This window comes from Bos indicus x Bos taurus, chromosome 6 (genome assembly GCF_003369695.1).
Source record: "Bos indicus x Bos taurus breed Angus x Brahman F1 hybrid chromosome 6, Bos_hybrid_MaternalHap_v2.0, whole genome shotgun sequence".
Classification (NCBI taxonomy): Eukaryota; Metazoa; Chordata; class Mammalia; order Artiodactyla; family Bovidae; genus Bos; species Bos indicus x Bos taurus.
This window is the reverse complement of record NC_040081.1, coordinates 17,433,418-17,453,471: the sequence shown is the minus strand read 5'-3', so window position 1 is coordinate 17,453,471 and position 20,054 is coordinate 17,433,418. Positions and strand designations below refer to the sequence as shown.

Sequence of the window (20,054 nt, the reverse complement as noted above, 5' to 3'; positions counted from 1 at the left end):
CATTACTTTGCCAACAAAGGTTCGTCTAGTCAAGGCTATGGTTTTTCCTGTGGTCATGTATGGATGTGAGAGTTGGACTGTGAAGAAGGCTGAGCGCGGAAGAATTGATGCTTTTGAAGTGTGGTGTTGGAGAAGACTCTTGAGAGTCCCTCGGACTGCAAGGAGATCCAACCAGTCCATTCTGAAGATCAGTCCTGGGATTTCTTTGGAAGGAATGATGCTAAAGCTGAAACTCCAGTACTTTGGCCACCTCATGCAAAGAGTTGACTCATTGGAAAAGACTGTGATGCTGGGAGGGATGGGGGGCAAAAGGAGAAGGGGACGACAGAGGATGAGATGGCTGGATGGCATCACTGACTCGATGGACAGGAGTCTCAGTGAACTCTGGGAGTTGGTGATGGACAGGGAGGCCTGGCGTGCTGCGATTCATGCGGTCGCAAGAGTCGGACACGACTGAGCGACTGGTCTGATCTGATAGAATATTCCCTAGACTTGGTTATTTGCTGACGTGAATGGAAGGTGCTCATTTTTGGTTCCCCCATCACCACTGCAAAATAGCACGTATTTATTCGGCGCCGAGTTTTACACAAGGACTAACAGCGAGGAGTCAACAAGGCAACACCACCGACTTCGACTTACAAGGGGTCCGTGGCTTTTCCGAGGAAACACTGGGCCAGTACCCGAGCGCTAACCTCCCCTCCGCGTCTGGCCTGGTGGCGGTGACTGAGTTCAGGTCTTCGGATTCTCCAGACGCGGGCGGCTGCCCGAACCAGCCCAATGGGGCTTGGACGCCGCGCACGGACGTTCGAACGCCGTCCCTGGGGCCTCAGCCAATGGGGAAAGCGGGCCGCGAGGCTACGCCCAGCCGTCGGTGACGTCACGGCGACGCCCAGGGCGCGCGGGCTCCTGGGCGCCTGGGCCTCCTCCCCCTGACGTCGGGTAGCTGCTGTTTCTTGGGCTCCGTGCAGGTTGCTACTTAGCCAGGTCTTGTGCCTGTCGCTGCTTTCGCCATCTGCTCCATGGCTTTTGTAACCAGGCAGTTCGTGCGCTCCATGTCCTCCTCCTCCGGCGCCGCGGCCTCGGCGAAAAAAATCCTCGTCAAGCACGTGACGGTCATCGGCGGTGGGCTGATGGGCGCCGGCATTGCCCAGGTGGGCCGTCCGCGGGCACCTCTGCCCGCTCGTTTCTCTGCCCGTCCTGATAGGAAGGCGCTGGCGGGCCGTGACACGGAGTGGAGTGTCCGGCCCGAGGCCAGCGCCACGGGAGTCTTCATCCCGACCCTCCCCCGTGTAGTTTGAAATTTCTGGGCCTGTGGGTCTCCACTCCTCCCAAGGTCTAGTGTCTTTGGGCCGAGCCTCGGTTTCGGGGTTTGCTTCCCGAGACCCGGACTGCGATCACTTTTAATTTTATCAGTTATTCTGCAGTCGTTAGAGCAGTTTTCTGCTCTCCTAAATGGTCTTTCTCCCCTCCGAGTGTTTGCTTGCTGAAAAGAATAGTAGTCAGCACTTTTGTAGCATTTTGTAGAGTTACCCAATCGGAGCTTGTGAGGCCCTGAGACTTCACTAACAGCTGCACGAGATGTCTTTGACCCAGTGCCCTCTGGCGCTGGGGAGACTGGGGGAGGGGGCGACTGAGGGCTCTGAAGAAGCCTCTAATCTCGCTGCATCTGCAGGACTCTGCCCGGTTCCAGCTGAGCTGTGATTCAGGGTCAGGTGTGCAGTTATTACCTAGGTCCTGGGTTGGGAAGATCCCCTGGAGGAGGAAATGGCAGCCCACTCCAGGATTCTTGCCTGGAGAATTCCATGGACAGAGGACCCTGGCGGGCTGCAGTCCATGGGGTCACAAAGAGTCGGACACGACTGAGCAGGCGCGCGCGCACACACACACGCTGTGATTCTTGTATTTTTACTTACTGATATTTAACGGTTATTTTCTAGATCGGATCAGGTAGCCGTGATTTTCATAGCTTAGCTGATAATATTCTCAGCATTTCAGCCCTTTGCTACTTGTATTGTGGGCGGGGAGCATTTATCTAATTTTTCTTGGAGGAGTGATCATGATAGAGTTTAATTTTTTTTTTTTTTAGTGTCTGTTTCTAGCTGCAGCGTCTGTTTTCTGTGCTTCCTTTTTAGAAAAAAATTTTATTAGTAATACCTTAAAGTTTCCTACACTGCAGGTTTTTTGCAACATATTAATTTGAGAGCAATTTCTCTTGAAATCTGTATTTCATTAATGTTTTACCCTGAGATGCTCCTGTTTCTTCTCAGATCACCCTGTTTATTGTGTACATGCCTGGTGCTGGGTTCTGGAATCTTTATTATATGTGAGGTGGGAGGAGTAAGTCCCTTTAACCTTGAAAGTTCTACACTTTATATACTACATGATACTCAAAAGAAAGTTTAGGTTGAATGCCTTTGTATATCCCTGCTCCACCCAAAGCTCCCTGTGCCATGAGAGAGAGATTTATCCTGGGCAGGTATAAAATACTATATTTGCTTAAAAACCTGTAAACAGCATCTTAGTGGCAAGATATTAGAGCCTTGCTGCTGCTGCTGCTGCTATGTTGCTTCAGTCGTGTCCGACTCTGTGCGACCCCATAGACAGCAGCCCACAAGGCTCCGTCCTCCCTGGGATTCTCCAGGCAAGAACACTGGGGTGGGTTGCCATTTCCTTCTCCTATACATGAAAGTGAAAAGTGAAAGTGAAGTCGCTCAGTCGTGTCCAACTCTTAGCTACCCCTTGGACTGCAGTCCACCAGGCTCCTCCGTCCATGGGGTTTTCCAGGCAAGAGTACTGGAGTGGGGTGCCATCGCCTTCTCTGATTAGAGCCTTAAGCTCCCAATAACAATACAGGAAATGGGTTAGAAACTACAGTTGATGGTCCCGTCAAGACATCAGTGGAAGAGGATTAGAAGCTAAGTTGCAAGTGTCACTTCAGCTTTTGTACAAATTCAAGTTGCTCCGTTCTTGGAATGTTGTATCCATTATTGGCCAAAAAAGAGTGTTATGTAGTACAAAAATGCACACAGGTAGAACCTTAAATTATAAGTATGATGTTGGGGCTTTCATCTGAGAAAGAAGGGAGGAGCTTGTGCAGTTCAGACTTGTAGATCACATCCTTGCATAGTTGGACCAAGGTGTGCCTTTTGAAACCTAAGGTGTTAAAAAGAAAGCTGTTTACCCCTCAGAATGGAAATATAATGGAACTGTCATTCAAGAAGTTGATAAAGACCAAAGATTTAAGTAATTCTGTCCTTACATAACAAGGTTTAAAAGAGCCTCAGCCACTGTGGGTGGCAGTTTTAATCCTGTGGAGGGGAACCACCCTTTGCTGAAGAATATCTCTGTGCCACTTTCTGCCAGTCGGTTGGCTTTGATCTGTTTTTGCACTCTACCCTAGATCATGCCATTTGAGGCAGTGGTGCCTCATTCTTTATGCTCCTTGACCTACAGCTTTTGGTACTGGCTAAATCTGTTTTGCTTATTTGGTGCCATAGACTTCTTAGTTGCTACATCTTGACTGTAGATTGTATTCAGTTCACTGTGGGGAGCTGGGATGGCCTGTGCTGGCCTGCCTCACATTGGCAGTACTGATATGGGAAACGTGCTTCTGTGCCTTATTTTACTAATCTCTGAGGTAGGAGCAGCCTCCGGGAGAGTGAAGGGATCAAATGGATTAGCACACATCAAGCCCTTAGCACAGTGGCGTTTAGTAGGAACTCGAATGTTAGCTGTCTTGAGGGTTATTACCTTTATGGCGTTAGCCTTGTCCTTTTGTCATTGTCCCCTCACAGCATTCCCATCTCTGATCTTGCTGCTGTGGTAGGACTGTAATATTCAGATGGAGAGTGTTGGTTGTGCTTCTGTCCCTTCTTGTTTGATCTTCAAGGTGAATGCCAGTTGGCAATGCAGTTTGTTATGGGGACCTCTGAAAAGAGGGAAGGCGTTTTTTATCCTCTTCAGTAAAGTTTTAAAAGCATAAGCACAAAGTAACACCTAAATTACGCCCTTAATTTGCATTTAGCTTCATTCTCCAGAACTCTTTCTGAAGTAGTTTAAATTTTAATCAAGGTGTAGTTCTATTTACATTTTTAATACTTTAAAATTTTGTCATTTTTGGCATGTGTTCCAGTTCATGTTGAGTAGGATGAAAAAAAAAACAAACCCTAGATTTTGTGGGAGCCTGACACGTTTCTCAAGCAATTAAGCAATTTAAGACAAGTGAGTTCTGTGTTTAATAATATGAAGTTGATCAGAGTACAGACCATATGTATATTTGTTTTGTCCAAGAGTTCTTTGCCTGTCATTTTTTTTTGCTTGTTTTAAATTAAACACACACACACAACTGACTCATGGTTAATATTTAAGTAAGATTAACTTGTTTTGTGTGTTCACACATTATTCTTACTTGGGTCTGATTGCCAGTTTATCTTCAGCTGGATATTTAGGCCAGCAAAGAAACTTCCACCAGTAATTGACCCTTGAGTAGGGGATGGGTTGTTTTTTGCTTTGTAAAGAAGTGGAAAAGGAAGAAAGTTATTAGCTGTGCATTTCTTCAATTTGTAGAATGAGTTTAAGCTTCGCTTCCTGCATTGCCTTTTTTTCATATAAGGAGCTCAGAGAGTTTATGGCTTTCATTTAGTTACCGGTGGGCAGCCAGTGGGATTTCTGGGAATGACATTTCAGGAGTGGACTTCTTGGCTTTCTGATTTACCTTGCTTTTAGTATGCCATACTTTGAGGAAGTGAGAATTGGCATCTTGAAGGGGGTTGGAGCTGGGTTTGCACCCAAAGACTTTTTTTTTGGTCCCTCTTAAAGAGCAAAAAGTGCACATTTTTTCTGGGGAGAACTCCTTAGGCTGTAAAACAGGATGGGGTTGGGGGAGCCGTATTCTAAACTACAGATATATGTTTCCCTGACGTTGTATTACTGAGGACTCAAGTGGGTTGGAAGTCTCCTCTCTCGGCTCTGCATTGGTTCACCCATCTCTTTTTCCTGCCCCCCAACTCTGACTTTTCTGATGCTGAATAGAAGAATCATCAGAATTGCTTTGTGTTAGTTAGCTTTACGTTTCCCCTGTTGCCTCAGTGAGTTTGCCTCTGTTGAAATTTGCTTGAAAGCAGAGCAGGGGCCTAGGAGAAGTTTTAAGATCTCCGGAGCCTGGCACCATCATTAAGTTGTAAGCTCTCCTTTGGGACTCAGACTTGTTTATGGAGGGAATAGTTTTATTCCCAGGTGTTAACTTTGTCGTCAGGCGCATGGGGTGTGTTTGTCGTGAAGTTCTTTCCTCACTTCCTGTGTTGATGCTCGGTTCTTAATTGGGCTGTTCTCTGATCTCCATGATGTATTGGGGACAGTAAAATAGCTTCTGTCGACATGTTAGTCTTTGGACTTGGGGTGCGGCTGGGGATACTCTAGAAGAGGTAGGGCTGACAGGGAGAAAAATGAATGCCATGGAATATGTTTGGACATTGTAGAGCAGAAATGGTACCTCGGTCAGGTTTTGGGTTTTCTCTGCTGTGTCCTGGATGCACCTCACAATTATCTGCCCCTTTCTTGAGTTTCTAATTTCATTTCTTCTTCCTCCCTCTTCTCCCCAGTTCTGCCTTAGGCACATACCTCACTGCCTAGCTCTCCTGGAACCACAGGCAAGTAATGCTGCTGGTCGCTGTGCTGTATCTTCCTCCAGGATATGCTGAGTGTGTGATGGTTTCTGCTGAGTGTGATTGAAAGTGTGATTGAAAGGCACTTAAGGTGCCTGCTGGATTTGGGTTCCAGCCCTTCTCCTCCTGGCTGTGAGAATCTCGAGCGAGTCTCTTAACCTCTCTCCGCTTCTTCCCTTATCAACAAATAGTGTTACTTCTCTTAGTGTTCTGAGGGAGGAAATGAGCTAAGTGCTTAGAACTGTACTAATGTGTTCAGTGGAAGCTGTTTAATAATTGTTAGCTGCTTTTATTTGGTGTAGATCCATCAGCTCTAATCTGGTGAGGATTTCTCTTATTTTAGATTCTTTTAGCAATGCTAAAAGATCTGATAGTCAGCTTGGGAGAGTTCAAACAATTCTAAAGATTTTAAGACTAATTGTGTGGGTTGTTGAGAGATAACCTTAGTGCTTTCTTTACTCGTATTTGGTTATTACAGTAAGTTCATACTCAGAGCATTTAAATCTGAGCCTGGCACTTAAAAAACACTACAGATGTATGTGTGTTTTGTTCACTTTTTTTCTGTTCTGAGTACTTTAATGTCTCTGTCATTTCTTGTGACCGTTATAATAATCATCCCAGCAGAGCTGTCACCTGGGTTCAAGGGTCAGCGGCAGAACTAAGGCTGGAACTCAGGTCTTTGACTTACCGTTCTGCTGGCTGGAGATTCCTGTGGCTGAGATGACCACCGTTCTGCATGTACCTTTTGGCCTCTACTGTCTTTGGGGAGAAGTGTGGCCTCCATGGGCAAGGGGATCTGTGGGTGTCTGGAGTCAGCAGTTAGCATCTTGTCCTTTCTTCAGCTCCAGATTTAGCTGATCATCTCCATACTCTGCTACCATCTTTCTGCCCATAATAGACTCAGACTCCCCTGGCATGACTTCTTTGTTCTCTCCAGCTTTCCCAGAGAGCTTCCTCCCTCTGTGGTTGACCTTGTGGCCACCTCTGAAGATGGGGTTGCTGTCAGAATGTCCACCATTCTGCAGAAGGCTCTGAGGAATGCTCCTGCCCCTGTTCTTTCCTTTCTAATTCCTAGAACAAGGATTGATACCTGAATTGTTGAGGAAGCATCTTAATTGGTTCATTTCAGCAGAATCTAACAGAAGAAAAAACCCTCCTAATAATCATTGCCATATTAATCTTCCTAGAGAATAGTTAGGATCTGCAGCTCTCTTCTCTACTCAGAAAGTATCCATTCTGGCAATGTCCTTCAGAGATTCTTAATATAATTGAGAGCTGGTTGATACCACTGATGTGTCCGTCTATCCCATCTCCTTTCCAGAATTTGTAGGAGATGGTGTGAAGAGTCCAGGAAGAGAAGTTATTCTTTCTCTCCATCACCAAACCCAGATGCTTACTGAATTTTTTAAAAAAATGTGTATTTAACAGACTCACTTAAAAATGGAGGCACATTCCTTTGGCTTTTTAGAAATAGTTTTTTAAGTATAAAAATATAAGTTAAAAAAAGAGGCGAACCAATGAACTTAACGGTTTTAAGGATAAACCAGCTGTGGTGGTGCTTGAATGCTTCAACAGAATGCCTTTTTCTGATTGTTAAAGTAAGTGAACACAACTGGTATTGATGGCAAAGTTCAAGGCATTGCATAACCGGAGATAATCATGAACCCAGACTTGCCAGCTCTGGGAGATGCAACTGATTTATGATTTTTTTCCTCCCTGGATCACGTCCTGAGAACCCAAGGGCAGGTCTTAATGCAGAGGTGCAGCAGCCTCAGGGGAGCAGTGACTCAGTGTACTTATTCTGGGTGAACACTTCCTCTGGGTATCGAGAAGTCAGAATTTGGTTGTGGCAGAGGGTACATAAAACTCAGCGGTTTTCAGAGTGAGTGTAATATTGAAATGTAGCCCTCCTGTAGTGTAAAGGCACATGGAACCCCTCACTGGACCAGTTGCTGTAATTCTCACAAATTGATAACTCAAGTAATAATTCAGAGAAGGGGCTTCAAATCTAGTGGTATGTTTGCAAAAATATAGAAATCCTGCACACTTCTGCTTGGCATGTTTCCTTGGCCCTGGGACTGGAGTACTTGGGCATTTTGACAAGTGTGCTATTTACTGGGCCTATTTTTATAGCTCTGAAGCATCCTTGTCCAAAAATATTTCCCTCTGGCTAAGCCTGCTTTCCACCAAAGCTAGAGGAGTCAGTTGGAGTTGAGGACATAGCCGTCAAATACATTTTTTTTTCCCCGTTGCAGACTTTTTGTCCTCAAGGTCTTGTAGTCACTATTGTATAAAACTAGAGTCCTCAGAGGGTCTTCAGTGGGTTGATTCAGATTATTGGTACTCAAGTTAAAGTGCCAGGGAAAGTCCTCCTTATTTATTGAAAATATATCTATGGGAGATGAAAAAGGATCGCTTATTTTTGTGATCTACTCTTCCACTCGGAAAGTTCGGAATAATTCATTGATTAATTTGAGAAAAATGAGTGTGATTGGTTTCCTTGCATCTAAGACATGTGAAATTCTTTCCTAAGTAAGAACCTTCAGTAATGTAATTTTGAAAACCGGGTGTGACTCGTCAATATCACTCTTACGAACAGTGTTGATAAGTGGATACAAACCACCCCCAAGCTTGTTAATGTTGCAGAGCAGCACTGTAAAGCAGTAGGTCTCACGCCTCGACAGGGACCATCGTGGTGCTTGAGCTTTAGCAGAACTGCTCAGGCTGATTCTAGCCCTGCCTGGGCCGACCTGCACAGCACGGTTGCTATCCACAGTCATGGTCCTGTCTTTTGACACACATACGTGCATGTTTCTCTTGGGTGGAATTGCTGGATTACAAAAGATGAATATATTCAACTTCAGCAGATAATGCTGAACAGTTTTCCAAAGTGGTTATATCAGGTTAGAGTTCTGCCATCAGGATGTGAAGGTCCTCCTTGCTCTATGGGATTATGTTGTTGTTCCTTTAGTCATTCTAGTGGGTTTAGTGATATTTCATTGTATTTTTATTAGAATTTCCTGTTTACTAATGAGGTGAACCCCTTTTCATATGTTTATTGGCCATATATATTCTTATATAATGTCTGATTAGATTTCATTCCTATTTTACTATTGTGTTGTACATTTTCCCCTAATTGATTTGTAGGAAATGTTTATGAATTCTGATTATGAATTCTTATATGTATTTCAGATATCTTCAATTTCCTGCATTGACTTTAATTTTCTTTGTGGTTACCATCAGGCTAACATATAATAACTTGTATGTGTAACAGTCTGTATTCGATTTAATAACAACTTAAGTTTGATCCTATTTTGATGCTCAACATTAGTAACCCTCCTTGGTTTATGTGTTTGATGTCACGTTTCATACTTTTTTATCTTGTGCATCCCTTAACTATTCTATTCCAGTAGAACTATTCAAAACCCTAAAGCATGATGCCATCAAGGTGTTGCATTCAATATGTCAGCAAATCTGGAAGACCTAGCAGTGGCCACAGGACTGGACCTTTTCTTATCCCAATTCCCAAGAAGGGTAGTACTGAAGAATGTGCTAACCATCAGACAATTGCACTCATCTCTCATGCTAGTAAGGTCATGCTTAAAATCTTGCATGCTAGGCTTCAGCATTATGTGAACCCAGAACTTCCACATGTCCATGCTGGGTTTAGAAAAGGAAGAGCAACCAGAGGTCAAATTGCCAACATTTGCTAGATCATAGAGAAGGCTAGGGAATTCCAGAAAAACATCTACCTCTGTTTCATCTACTGTGCTAAAGCCTTTGACTGTGTGAATCATAATAAACTGTGGAAAGCTCTTAAAGAGTGGGAATACCAGCCCATCTTATCTGTCTCCTGAGAAATCTGTACGCAGGTCAAGAAGCAACAGTTAGAACGCTGTATGGAACAACTGATTAGTTCAAGATTGAGAAAGGAGTATGACAAGGCTGTCTGCTGTCAACCTGTTTGTCTAACCTATATGCTGAGCACATCATGAGAAATGCTGAACTGGATGAGTTACAAGCTGGAATCAAGATAGGCAGGAGAAACATCAACAACCTCAGATAAGTGGATGATAGCACTCTAATGGCTGAAAGCGAAGAGGAACTAAGAGCCTCTTGATGAGGGTGAAGGAGGAGAGTGAAAGAGCCAGCTTAAAACCAAATATTAAAAAAGCTAAGATCATGGCATCTGGCATCTATTTGCATTGCAAATGGAAGGGGAAAAGGTGGAAGTAGTGACAAATTTCCTCTTCTTGTGCTCTAAAATCACTGCAGATGGTGACTGCAGCCATGAGATCAGAAAACAGCCGCTTCTTGGTGGGAAAGCTATGACAAACCTAGCCAGTGTGTTGAAAAGCAGACACATTACTCTGCCGACAAAGGTCCGTATAGTCAAGGCTGTGGTCTTCCCAGTGGTCATGTAGGGTTGTGAGAACTGGATCGTAAAGAACGCAGAACACCAAAGAATTGATGCCTTTGAACTGTGGAGCTGGAGAAAACTCCTAAGAGTTCCTTGGACAGCAAGAAGATCAAACCAGTCAACCTTAAGGGAAATCAGCCCTGAATGCTCATTGGAAGGACTGATGCTGAAGCTGAAGCTCCAGTATTTTGGTCATCTGATGTGAATAGCTGACTCATTGGAAAAGTCCCTGATGCTGGGAAAGATTGAGGACAGAAGGAGAAGAGGGCATCAGAGGATGAGATGACTGGATGGCATCACCGATGGGATGGACATGAACTTGGGCAAACTCTGGGAGATGGTGAGGGACAGGGAGGCCCGGCGTGCTGCAGTCCATGGGGTCGCACAGAGTTGGATACGATTGGGTGACTGAACAACAACAATAACCCCTTAACTAATTATAGTAATCATTTTTTTTTAAACTGCTTTTTTTTTTTTTGTATTTAACCATTATCTGTTTTTTTTTTTTAAATTTTATTTTATTTTTAAACTTTACATAATTGTATTAGTTTTGCCAAATATCAAAATGAATCCATCACAGGTATACATGTGCTCCCCATCCTGAACCCTCCTCCCTCCTCCCTCCCCATACCATCCCTCTGGGTCGTCCCAGTGCACTAGCCCCAAGCCCCCAGCATTGAACCTGGACTGGCATCTCGTTTCATACATGATATTTTACATGTTTCAATGCCATTCTCCCAAATCTTCCCACCCTCTCCCTCTCCCACAGAGTCCAAAAGACTGTTCCATACATCAGTGTCTCTTTTGCTGTCTCGTACACAGGGTTATTGTTACCATCTTTCTAAATTCCATATATATGCATTAGTATACTGTATTGGTGTTTTTCCTTCTGGCTTACTTCACTCTGTATAATAGGCTCCAGTTTCATCCACCTCATTAGAACTGATTCAAATGTATTCTTTTTAATGGCTGAGTAATACTCCATTGTGTATATGTACCACAGCTTTCTTATCCATTCATCTGCTGATGGACATCTAGGTTGCTTCCATGTCCTGGCTATTATAAACAGTGCTGCGATGAACATTGGGGTACACGTGTCTCTTTCCCTTCTGGTTTCCTCAGTGTGTGTATGCCCAGCAGTGGGATTGCTGGATCATAAGGCAGTTCTATTTCCAGTTTTTTAAGGAATCTCCACACTGTTCTCCATAGTGGCTGTACTAGTTTGCATTCCCACCAACAGTGTAAGAGGGTTCCCTTTTCTCCACACCCTCTCCAGCATTTATTATTTGTAGACTTTTGGATCGCAGCCATTCTGACTGGTGTGAAATGGTACCTCATAGTGCCTTTTTTGTCTTTTAACATTTATACTAGCTTTATAAATGATTAATCTACCACCTTTTTTATATATGTTTACCTTCCTAGTGAGATTTATTCTTTCATATGTGTTCTTGTTACTAATTAGTGCCCTTTCTTTTCAGCTTAAAGTCCCATTAACGTTTCTTGTAATACAGATTTAGTAGTGTTGAACTCCTTCACTCTGAGCTTTGCCAGGGAGAATGTTCTTGGTTGGAAGTTTTTGTTTTTGTTTTCAGTACTTTGTATACATTGTGCCACTCCCTTCTGGCCTACAATGTTTCTGCTGTTGGTCTTAGTGGGGATTCCCTTGTGTGTAGCAAGTTGGTTTTCTCCTGATGCTTTTAATATTTTACAACATTAATCTTTGTCTTTAACTTTTGACATTTTAATTCTAGTGTGTCTTGGTGTGGGTCTCATTTAGTCAGAATCCAGGAAGAGGAGCTTCCCTGGTAGCTCAGCTGGAAAGGAATCCACCTGCAGTGCAGGCGACCTTGGTTTGATTCCTGTGTTGGGAAGATTCCCTGGAGAAGGGATAGGCTACCCACTCCAGGATTCTTGGGCTTCCCTGGTGGCTCAGACAGCAAAGAATCTGCCCTCAATGAGGGAGACCTGAGTTCGATTCCTGGGTTGGGAAGATCCCCTGTGGGAGGAAATGACAGTTCCTGCCTAGAGAATTCCCATGGACAGAGGTGCCTGGCAGGCTGTAGTCCATGGGGTTGCAAAGGTCAGACATGACTGAGAGACTAAGCACTAAGCACAGGAGTAGGGGAGACGGCACTTAAATGGATGATTGTGACACAGTGTGGTGGGTGCAGGGGTAGGGGAGTGCAGGGGTATTACCGGAACGTGGAGGACTCCTTGCTTGGGACTCGGAGGGTCTTGGGGGTGGCAGTGCTTAGTATCTGGAAGTGATACTTGGGCTTTGTTAATGAGGGAAGTTGGGGAGAAGGTTGGACAGTACAGAGGCCTGGAGGTGAGAGGCGATAGCAGCTGTAGGCACCTATACGCCTTGTGGCAGTCTCTGGCAACAGTGAGCAGTGTGTCTGGAGAGGAGGTGGCTCCCTTTCCTGGAGGGCCTTGCGTGCCATGTGTAGGAGCTTTTATTTTGTGATCACCAGGAGCCATTGAAAAGCTTAGTTAGTAATATAGACAGAAGTACCTTTTACAGAATTATCTTTTGGATAGATATATGATCTTAGGTGAATAATATTTTTGCTTTAGTTGCTGTGGCTTTTCTCAGTAAAATGAAGGTATGTTGAATTAAAGGTTTTTGTGCGTTGTATGTGGTAAAAAAAAAATACATAAAGTAAAACTTACTTGAAAAATGTACAGTTCACTAAATAGACATTTCTCCAAAGAAAACATACAGATGGCTAACAAACACATGAAAAGATGTTCAACATCACTCATTCTCAGAGAAATGCAAATCAAAACCACAATAAAGTACCATCTCACGCCAGGCAAAATGGCTGCTCTCCAAAAATCTATAAGCAATCAATGCTGGAAAGGGTGTGGATACACTGTTGGTGGGAATGCAAACTAGTACAGCCTCTATGGAGAACAGTGTGGAGATTCCTTAAACAACTGGAAATAGAACTGCCATACGACCCAGCAATCCCACTGCTGGGCATACACACTGAGGAAACCAGAATTGAAGGAGACACATGTACCCCAATGTTCATTGCAGCACTGTTTATAATAGCCAGGACATGGAAGCAACCTAGATGTCCATCAGCAGATGAATGGATAAGAAAGCAGTGGTACATATACACAATGGAGTATTACTCAACCATTAAAAAGAATACATTTGAATCAGTTCTAATGAGGTGGATGAAACTGGAGCCTATTGTACAGAGTGAAGTAAGCCAGAAAGAAAAACACCAATACAGTATACTAACGCATATATATGGAATTTAGAAAGATGGTAACGATAACCCTATATGTGAGACAGCAAAAGAGACACAGATGTATTGAACAGTCTTTTGGACTCTGTGGGAGAGGGCGAGGGTGGGATGATCTGAGAGAATAGCACTGAAACATGTATATTATCACATGTGAAACAGATCGTCAGTCCAGGTTCGAGGCATGAGACAGGGTGCTCGGGGCTGGTGCACTGGGATGACCCAGAGGGATGGGATGGGGAGGGAGTTGGGAGGGGGGTTCAGGATGGGGAACGTGTACACCCGTGGCTGATTCATGTCAACGTATGACAAAACCACTACAGTGTTGTAAAGTAATTAGCCTATAATTAAAATAAATTAAAAAAAATAAAAACTACAAATAAATACTATAACACACATCAGCTTGGAAAAATTAGAAAAATCTGATAAAGTGTTGGTAAGGATATGGAGAAACAGGAAATTCATGTTTCCTGTTGTTGGTGGGAATGTATCAATAGATTAGTGTAACTGTTTGGGAAATGCTTTGGCATTTATCTAATAAAACTGAAAATATGCACATAAAAAACTGTACAGTTCAGTGGCATTTAAGTACATGCCCGTTAAATAATAATCGCCCATCTCTCCTCCCCCAGCCTCTGGTGGCCATCCTACTTTCAGTCTCTATGAATCCGACTGTTCTAGATTCTTCGTATGAGAGAAATCACTCAGTATTTGTCCTTTTGTGACTGCTTTATTTCATCTAAAAACCTTAAAGGTTTGTCTGTGTTGTAGCATGTGTCAGAATGTCTTTCCTGTTTGAGGAATAATATTGCATCGGGATATTTTTAGTGGAGTCATATTCCGTTGCATGTCTGTAGCACACTGTCTGCCCGTTCATCCATCAGTGGACACTCGGGCTGCTCCCACCTTTTGGTTATTGGGGATGCTGCCATGAACATGGTCTGCAGCTATGTGAGAGTGTTGCTTCTAAGTCTGTGTTAGAGTCCTTTTGGATATATATCCAGAAGTGGAATTCCTGGATAATGTGGTCATTATTTTTAGTGTTTGGAGGAACTCTTATAGCATATTCCACAGGGACTGCATTAGCAGTGTGCAGGAGTTCCAGTCTCTCCATATCTTTGCTAACACTTATTTTATGTTTTTTGTTTTTGTTTCTTTTTTTAAAATAATAGCCATCATAGTAGGTCTGAATAGATCAGAGGGTTTTTGTTTTGAATTTTAATTGGAGGCTAATTACTTTACAGATCAGAGGTTTTTGACACTATACTCTGATGGACTTTAGGGTTAGGAGTTCAGTGCGGTTCCTTGGTGGTTCCCAAACCCCTCTCTCCTGACCTATGCTTTATGTATTGCTCTTCTGTATACATTCTTAGGAGGAATAATTTCATGGCTAAAAAGCCTGAAAACGGTTGCACTGATTCTCCTGCTGTAGTAATTGATGATCTGGATTATCTGTAGCTAATAAAGCTGAACAGTAAATAATTTTCCCTCTCTCTCACCTTGCAGTAGTTGAGAAACTAAGGTGCCTCTCACCCTCTCCTTGCTGTGATAGGGAAGAAAGCTACACTGGAGGGAAGCCTGTGTTGTGTGTCTGCCGCCATCCCTGCCCTGGCTCCCACGTGTCCCTCACAGATGGACGGGCACACACAGGGTCTGCGTGTCTCTTTGCCCACAGCCCCTTTGATAAATGGTACAGGGCACATTGACATGCTGGAGGAAATGAAGCATCAGTCCAGTTTTGAAAGTACAGAGGTGGTAATATTACGTGGCAGTTGCCCTCTAGTTCCCCTTTGCCTGGCATCTCCACCACCAGTGCCAGAGAGTGGTTGATCTGCCCACCAAAATAATAGAGAGATTTTTGTGTTTTTTTTTTTTAATCTGGTAATTGACTAAAGAATCCAGTTATTCTTTTTTTTTTTCTGTCTATCCTTTTATATGTGTGATTTTTCATAATTCTATTAATAACTTGATTATGTAAAATTTGTTATAAAGAGTTTCTAGTAGCAAAACCAGTCATGATTTCTTGAGAACTTATTCCTAAGATAGTTCACAAACTGAAGCTTTTAAAAACTAGATCTATTATTCACCCATTCTTTTCATGAAGATTAAGTGTGCCTTTGTGCCAGACATTGAGGTGGGTGAGAGGTAGTATGTGGTTGCTGCCCTTGAATTGCTCACCATCCAGAAGAGGCACAAGTGTGAACAGCTAACGTCATGAAGGCACAGATGCCCTGCTTGCCATATCTGGGATGCCACCTGACACAGATGAAGGTTTTAGTGGGTTAAATACCTTACCTTAAGATACGGCCTTTACACACTTAAAATATGATGTTATAGATATATGGGATATATCTTCTTAGGTAAGGAAAAAGGGACATTAAAAAGTATGTGTTTAAAAAAAGGCGTATGTATGTAACTGCACTACATATATGTGTATGAAATTTGCGTTTACTGGAAATTTTGGTTGGACTGAAGTTCAGAGTATGACAGAACTACCCTATGTTTGGCTTTGTGGTCACAGCTACTTCGGATTCTGAAGAAGTAGACGATGTGGCAGGTCTTTTGAAAAGGTCTCTAGCTATTATTCAGTATTTTGAGTTCATCATCAAAAGCTGGTGTTAGTTAATTTTTCCATGTCTAATTTATCTTTCACATATGGAATTTCTCCTACATCGTCATTGGTTTATGACCTTTATTCTAAAATTCGTGAGATTTTTTACAACTTGAAATCGCTTACAACCATTTGTTTTTTATTTCTCTCTTATATTCATGTCCTGGGGTTTGGGCTGCTGTTAACATAACTGAGTGATCATTGGTAGCTGTGACTCTCACCAGCTCCACACTGTTTTTTTCCCTATGTTTAGGGTCCTGCAGGAAGGACCTGCTATATCTGTAAGTCAGTAGAGCACAAAGGAGCGACTACCTGTGTTAGAGGTTGAGAGAGCATTCTCCGAGGGGGAGAGGGCTGGCATCAGGGAGGTGGAGGCGCTTCCTGAGGGAGGGAACCTCAGGGCCGGGTTGTGGAGCCGGGAAGCAGCCCAAGGAGCATTGTGATGGGGCTGGGGGAGGGCACAGGCTTGGGTCACCCTGCTCTCGGCACCTGGTGGTGAGCAGTGAGTTACCGGACAAGACCACGTACAGGTGATGAGTGGCAGGGGACACAAGGACCAGATCAGTGTCGCCACTAAGGCATTCAGATCTAAGAGCAGAGGCCACGTGGCACCTTTGACTGGTGTCAGGCAGCCTAGTAACAGCAGTAAAAATCTAGCTGTAAGGTTTAAAACAAGAAAAAGCACATTCATTTGGGGAGGGTAGCTTTTGAAAGGGGCCTTAAATGATGGATAGAACTTCTTTGGATGTAATTAGGGCTGAGGCTAAGAAAAAAGTGTTGTCCAGCAACTCTTGTGACCCTCAGGATAGTGGCAACATTAATGGAGGCCAAGAGAACCGGTTTTAGGGTCACAAGGCATTGACTGCAGGCTTCCCAGGTGGCTCAGTGGTAATGAGCCTACCTGCCAATGTAGGAGACCCAAGAGACACAGGTTCAATCCCTGGGTCGGGAGGATCGCCTGGAGGAGGGCCTGGTAACCCACTTCAGTATGCTCGCCTGGAGAATACCATGGACAGTGGAGCCTGGCGGGCTGCAGTCCATGGGGTCACAGAGTTGGACACGACTGAAGCGACCTAGCATGCACGCACATGGCATAGAGTAGCTTAGGACAGAATGTGCTGGTGTCACACCTAGCTGGAATTATGAGAATGATTAAGGTTCCAGAAAGAAAAGATGTAAAGACAGAGAAGAATACTGAAGGCAGAACCTTGAAAGATACCTTTGAGAAGATTGAGAGAATTAGTATGGCTAAAAGGAACAGATAGAGATAAGAAATGGGAGAATTTCAAAAAGGAAGGCTTAGCTGGCAGCGAGTGGGGCTGTGGGAAAGTAGATGAGGCCAAAGAACAGGCGCTGGCTTTAGCGCCTGGAAGGCCTTTAATGCCTTCTTGCTTTCAGCAGTGCTGGTGCTCGTACAGCTGTGTCCCCTGGTGGTTGAAGGGCTTTTGTAGTGAAGCAAAGGTCAGCTTCAGGTGGCTAAGGAAATTTGTGGGTGTTCCCCCTGCTTTTTAAATGAAAAGGGTTCCTAACCTGTTTGTAAAAATGCAAGGACACAGAAAAGAAAACCTGAAAAGGGGCAATGAAAACCAGAAAGGGGGCAAGTCGTGAGAAGATGTAATTTTAAAGGCAAAGTAAAATATTTTCCTTTAGAGGCAGTACTTGGATCTATGATTAAGCCTTGGACCCTTACAGAAGGAAGAAGGGGCCTGCCTAGAATAAAATCATGAAGCTGTTGTGATATACTGGGCACTGTTCTGGGTGCCTAGCATATCACATGTTCTTTAACTCTTAATCCTCTCAGCAATTCTACTGTGTTAACTCTTTTAATCCTCTCAACATGTATTAACTCTTTTGATCCTCTCAGCAACTCTTCTGCTCCAATTTACATGAGGAGACAGCCTTTGAGAGTTAAGGAATTTTTCTGTCTCATAGTTGGTAGACAGGCTCCAGAGTCTGGCTCTAGCCCAGTTCAGAGCTGTTTCAGACTGTTCCCCTCGGACCCAGCCACGCCTTGCAGGGTCAACAGCCAGCATGTGAGCTCGGGATATGGGCAGGCCTAGCTCCAAAGCCCCTCACGTCTAGACTTTGTTTACAGTGTCTCCCCCAAAGGCTATTATGAAGACCAAATAGGATGATTTATGAGGAGTGGAAGCTCTCTGAGAGCAGGGGATTTGTTTTGTTCATCACCTTGTCCCGGGGCCAGGAACAGGCCCTGCATAGTTGTTGAGTCGAGAGGAGGGAGCAGTAGTGACGGGAATGAATGCAGAGCTGTGCCCAGCATGCTGCGCTAAGGGTGTTTCCAGGGGAGCTCAGGTGTTGGGGCGGTGGGGCAAGAGTGCTCACCTCAGAGAAGCCAAAGCTTTTGTGTGGCCCTCAGTCATTTGGTGCAAAGCATTTTGAAATAATCTGCATTTTTTTCACCCAAACTACTTGAAAGCTTCCCCACTGTCCAGATTGTTTGTATATCCCAGTACAATTACTTGGCTTCCAAGAAAAACACAGCACTTCTTGTTATGTTTTTTCTGGCCTTAGCCTTCAAACCAGCATGTAGCTGAAGCTATGAGTGAAGATCTAACTACTGGCCATGCTTAAGGTTGCATCTGCTTATTGAGCCAGTCTGGGAGGCAGTCATGTACCTTTCAGGTCTGACATGGATTACATGGGGACAAGGGACAGGCTGCCTGCATCCTCACTCTATCTTGACGATAGCCCATAACAGTAGGGAGGAATACCAGCCCCACTTGGAGTAGATGAATAAAATCAGAACATTGGACTCATCCCAGGAAATGTTGTCAGGTGTCTAATACATACCAGGCAGTGGGCTACCTGTGGTTTGTTTGTTCATTTACTTATTCAGCAAATATACATTGAGTGCCCACTGAAAGGTTGTTGTTGAGCCATGAAAGACACTGGGATTCTTGGCCTCTGGAGGAGAATAATTCTATCCAGGGCCAGTGACGAGGCTTGATTGCTCAGAGCTTTTGTGTAATAAAGTTTTATTAAAGTATAAAAGAGATATAGAAAGCTTCTGACGTAGACATCAGAAGGGGGCTGAAAGAGTGCCCCTCTGCTAGTCTTTAGCCGGATGTTATATAGCTACTAGCAGTCTGCTAATTGGAGAAAGGAAACGTCTCAAAACTCAGAGACTGTCACCAAGCCCCTTACCCACAACATGCGTTTTGGCATAACATTGGCAGAAGGTGGGTTGTCCGGGGCCATTAGGCAATGGTAAATACATAGTTCATTAACATAGCTTAAGACAAATATTTCCATAGGAAAAACGCATTGGTTAGCTCAAGGTTTGAGAAGTTAAGTGCAGGTAGAACCATGTGTTGTCATGGCAACCCAGAAGAACCCTCTTTTAAAATTTGTGTAGAGAAGGGGAAGAAAATCTAGCACTTGTTTGTTTCCTCCTACTGGTTAAGAGAGAGGGAAAAAAATGTCTGACACTTGCAGCCTATTTCCTCTGTTTGGAGACCCCTGGTCTTCCTGCCTATTACTCTCTCACCACCATGGACCAGGCACTGGGTTTGTGAAGATGAATAGACAGGAAGTTACCCTCAAGATGTTGCCAACCTTGTGTCTCTTGGGTATGTCTGCAAACAAATGATTCTAAGGGAAGTTCTTTAGGTTGGATTGGGTTGCTGTCTACAGGTGGGTAGAATGAAAATACTGCTTTCATTGAAATTGCTTGAAGTTGTGCTGAAATGGTAGTTTATTGCTATGCAACCAAGAACTTCATCATAAAATGGATAATATTTCAAGAATTGTATCTTTTTCACCTATATTTTCTCCATTCAGTCTTAATTGTATCAAGGGGTGGTGGTGGTATAGTTTGTTTGGCCATGCCATGCAAGCTTGTGAGATCTTAGTTCCCTGACCAGGCTTTGAACAAAGGCCATGGCCGTGAAATCTGCCCAGAGTCCTAACTGCTAGACTTCCAGGAAATTCCCCACTAGCCATGTCTACTTTGGGTTTAAACTAGAATATCTTTTTCTGCCCATGGAATAGCAATACTGTAAGATTTCCTTTGTATTTTATTGAAGCTTTATGAGTAAACCAAGATAAGGAAAGCTGAAGTAGAAAGTGTTTAAAGGGATAAC

General features: G+C 43.8%; 1 protein-coding gene across 1 annotated transcript in view; it reads left to right on the top strand.

Moving 5' to 3' along the window:
- Nucleotides 1-886: 886 nt before the first annotated feature.
- HADH (hydroxyacyl-CoA dehydrogenase) overlaps nt 887-20,054 on the top strand; it is a 44,531-nt gene continuing 25,363 nt past the window's right edge. The window contains exon 1 of the mRNA XM_027543873.1: nt 887-1,151. Within this exon, the coding sequence (XP_027399674.1) occupies nt 1,020-1,151 (132 nt within the window). The 5' untranslated portion in view covers nt 887-1,019. The remainder of the gene's footprint in view (nt 1,152-20,054) is intronic.